This window comes from Parathielavia appendiculata, assembly GCF_033297405.1.
Source record: "Parathielavia appendiculata strain CBS 731.68 unplaced genomic scaffold N657scaffold_17, whole genome shotgun sequence".
Taxonomy (NCBI): domain Eukaryota; kingdom Fungi; phylum Ascomycota; class Sordariomycetes; order Sordariales; family Chaetomiaceae; genus Parathielavia; species Parathielavia appendiculata.
The window spans coordinates 308,684-311,408 of NW_026944236.1; the positions used below are offsets into that span (position 1 = coordinate 308,684).

The 2,725-nt window shown below is 54.1% G+C and overlaps 2 protein-coding genes across 2 annotated transcripts; both read right to left on the reverse strand.

The window, feature by feature from the left end:
• Positions 1 to 400: 400 nt before the first annotated feature.
• On the reverse strand, positions 401 to 884 carry N657DRAFT_649200 (uncharacterized protein; the record flags this gene model as incomplete). The annotated part of the gene is made up of 1 exon (XM_062793671.1): positions 401 to 884. A coding segment is annotated over exon 1 (244 nt), but the record flags the coding sequence as incomplete, so codon positions are not given.
• A 215-nt stretch (positions 885 to 1,099) lies between these two features.
• N657DRAFT_636633 (uncharacterized protein) lies at positions 1,100 to 1,918 on the reverse strand (the record flags this gene model as incomplete). The annotated part of the gene is made up of 2 exons (XM_062791446.1): positions 1,100 to 1,240; positions 1,538 to 1,918. 2 exons carry the CDS (start codon positions 1,916 to 1,918, stop codon positions 1,100 to 1,102), a joined length of 522 nt encoding a protein of 173 aa, XP_062644172.1.
• Positions 1,919 to 2,725: the final 807 nt, after the last annotated feature.

A 2,725-nucleotide genomic window follows, 5' to 3' on the forward strand; every position in this document is an offset into this window, starting at 1 on the left:
CAGGGAATCAGTCCCAAAGCTGCACGGCTAACGGGGAGGATCCTGGACTGGCTGATGGACTCGGGGAAATTGCCGATGTACAGTCTGGCCAGGAGGCTGGAGCTGGAGTTCGCAGTCTGATACCCTTTCATTCGAAGGCCAAGAGGCCTTCCCACTTTGTGTTTGCAGGATCGCACACTGATCGTTTTCTTGATTGTCGATATGGGTTTTTCACCCGGCCCACGGGCGCGGTTTTCCTGTATAGTAAGTTGTTGAAGGTCCGGCACGCCCTAGGGCACAGCGGTGTAGGAATAATAATCTTATTGTTCCTACACCGCTATGCCTATGGCGTTAGGCGTGCCGGTCCGTCTGATAATCATTGTACAGGAAAACCGTATTGGTTGCTCAACCGGTTGAGAAACCCATACCACACTCTCTGGTCGGCGCTTTGGATTTCCACATACTACGGGTGAAAGGAGGCAGCCCCAGGCTATACTTCCTGCATTCCCACATCCAGGTCGCCAGCCGAAGCCAGCGCCCCAGTGGCCGTAGCTCCCGGGGCTGTGACCTCGGGAGCTGCAGGCTACACCGTTCTATCCCTCACCGCGAAGGTCAGCTTTCCCTGCGTCAGACTCCTGGCAGCTTGCTCCTGCGTAACGATAAAGGCGGGGGGTCGTCCCCATTTCCGTTTCCTTATGACCTCCTGGAATATCTTCCTCCTCTGGGGGAGGGTTACCTCGTAAGGTAACGTTCCGTATTCTCGGTAGCGGTTGTTGTTCCTCCTATTGTCGTTATTGTCTTTGGGCAAGCTCGAAAGTCCTTGGCCGGAAATGGTATGCCTCCCTCGCTGTACCCCGGGCTTTGACTGCATCCGGGCACCACCGTGCCTAGACCGGGTGCCTCCCTGTGCAATTCGAACAGCGTAATGAGATCTCGTTGGTATAGGTAGGGCACTGGGCCTCCCCTGCCCTCCCGCCCTCCCGCCCTCCCTATAAGCTGCTGAGCTACACCGGGGGCATAGCGATGACTTCTTGCAGAACCGCTGGGTTTGTCCCTACCCCCAACATCGGTAGCATTAGGTTGCCTAGAGAGCAGCCTAGTACGGCTCCCAGTCCAGAATCTAGGTACGCCAAACCACCCCATGCTCGCAGGCCTTCCTCGCCTCTTCCTGGCTAGTCAGAGTGACTAGTGCCGTTGCTCTCGTCACTCCCGCGATTGTCGGGATCCGGAACTTGACCTTATCGACCGTTGTCAGGCCTACCTGTTTGCCGAAGTCCTCCTTAGTAATATCCTTCAGCTCTCTCTTCAACATTCCTTTTATAAGGACCGTAAATGTCCTCTTTGCTTCCATTGCCGATTCACCAAAAGCCGCTCTAATTCACCTTCCATTTGCTGAGTGCTAGTTCTTCGTTTCAGTGTCATGAAAGGTAACGATAATGTCACCGCTAGGAAGCTTCTACGCCGCAATTGCTCCTCTCCTTGTCGACACCCTGTTGACTATCTAGACAATCTCTTGCGGAGACCGCCACGTTAGTGCTAGGACCGCCGACCCTCTCACCAAGATCTCCCTGTTCAATCGCCCTGGGATCTTCTTCATAGGGAGTTCCGTCTCTCCTGTAGCGACGGCGGCCCAGGACCGCGCCCGAGCTGTTGTTGCTGCCGGAGCTGCCGGAACCCCTCCTTTCTCTTGGACCTCCCTTCGCACTTCCTGGACCTCCTTGCGGACTTCCTCCACAGCCCTCGCCACCTTCTCCTCGACTACCTTTGCTACAGCCTCTGAGACAATCTTCCGAAGCGCTGCCGGGTCGACTCGGTTATTGTCGTTCTTCTCCCTCTCCTTTTCTACCTTCTGACGCAACTGTTGTAGCTGCGTTATAAATGCGTCAGCCACCGCGTAAGCAATGGCCTGTTTCTCCTTCAGGGCGAGCTGCATGATCATCGCCGTGAGAGTATCGTCTTATTCATCGTATATGGGGTTTAGACCATTGCCAAACTCGCCGCCGTCTTCATCGTCGTCTGTCTCGTCGCCGTCCATCTCGTCGTCGTCGTCGGCCAGTCTGGTCTGATTGGTTGGCTTCCTCCAGGGGGTGGGGCAGGCCCCGCCCGCGCAGGATTTTGCACCTCCGGCTACGGTCTTACGCGCCATTCCGGGAGCCATCGCAGCTAAGCGCAACGGAAAAACCACGGTTGGGGAATAAAGCTTTTCAAGCACGATCAAATTATGGTGTTTTCAGGAGTTTTGCTGCTGTATTGCTCGCTGGTCCACCATATTATATGGGCCATAGATATTCAACGCCCTATACAGGGAAGCGATATAAAGGATGAAGAGGGTTGGTGATAGTGGGGAGCCCTGTGGGACCCTAGCCTTAACTGAATATAGGCTTTGTAGCTTGGCCGTCGAAGTAGAACGTAGCCGTCCTATCTTCAAGCCAGGCCTTAGTCTACCGCACTAGCCATCGAGGGAAGCCAGACCTAGAGGGTGTCTAGTAGCCTTGTATAGTTGACTGTATTGAAGGTTCTAGATATATCTTGCTGTAGTAGTGAGGTGATTGCTCCCTATCTCTAAGGCTCGTGGATCTGAGTAATCACTAGCCATATAGCTAGTTTAGTAGATCGGCTAGCCCTATTACCTATCTACTCGTTAGGTAATAGGCCGTTTAATCCGCAGCCTCAACTACCCTCCTAGCCGTTATAGCCACCAGTACCCTCCCTAAGGTAGATAGGAGGGCTATAGGCCTATAGCCGT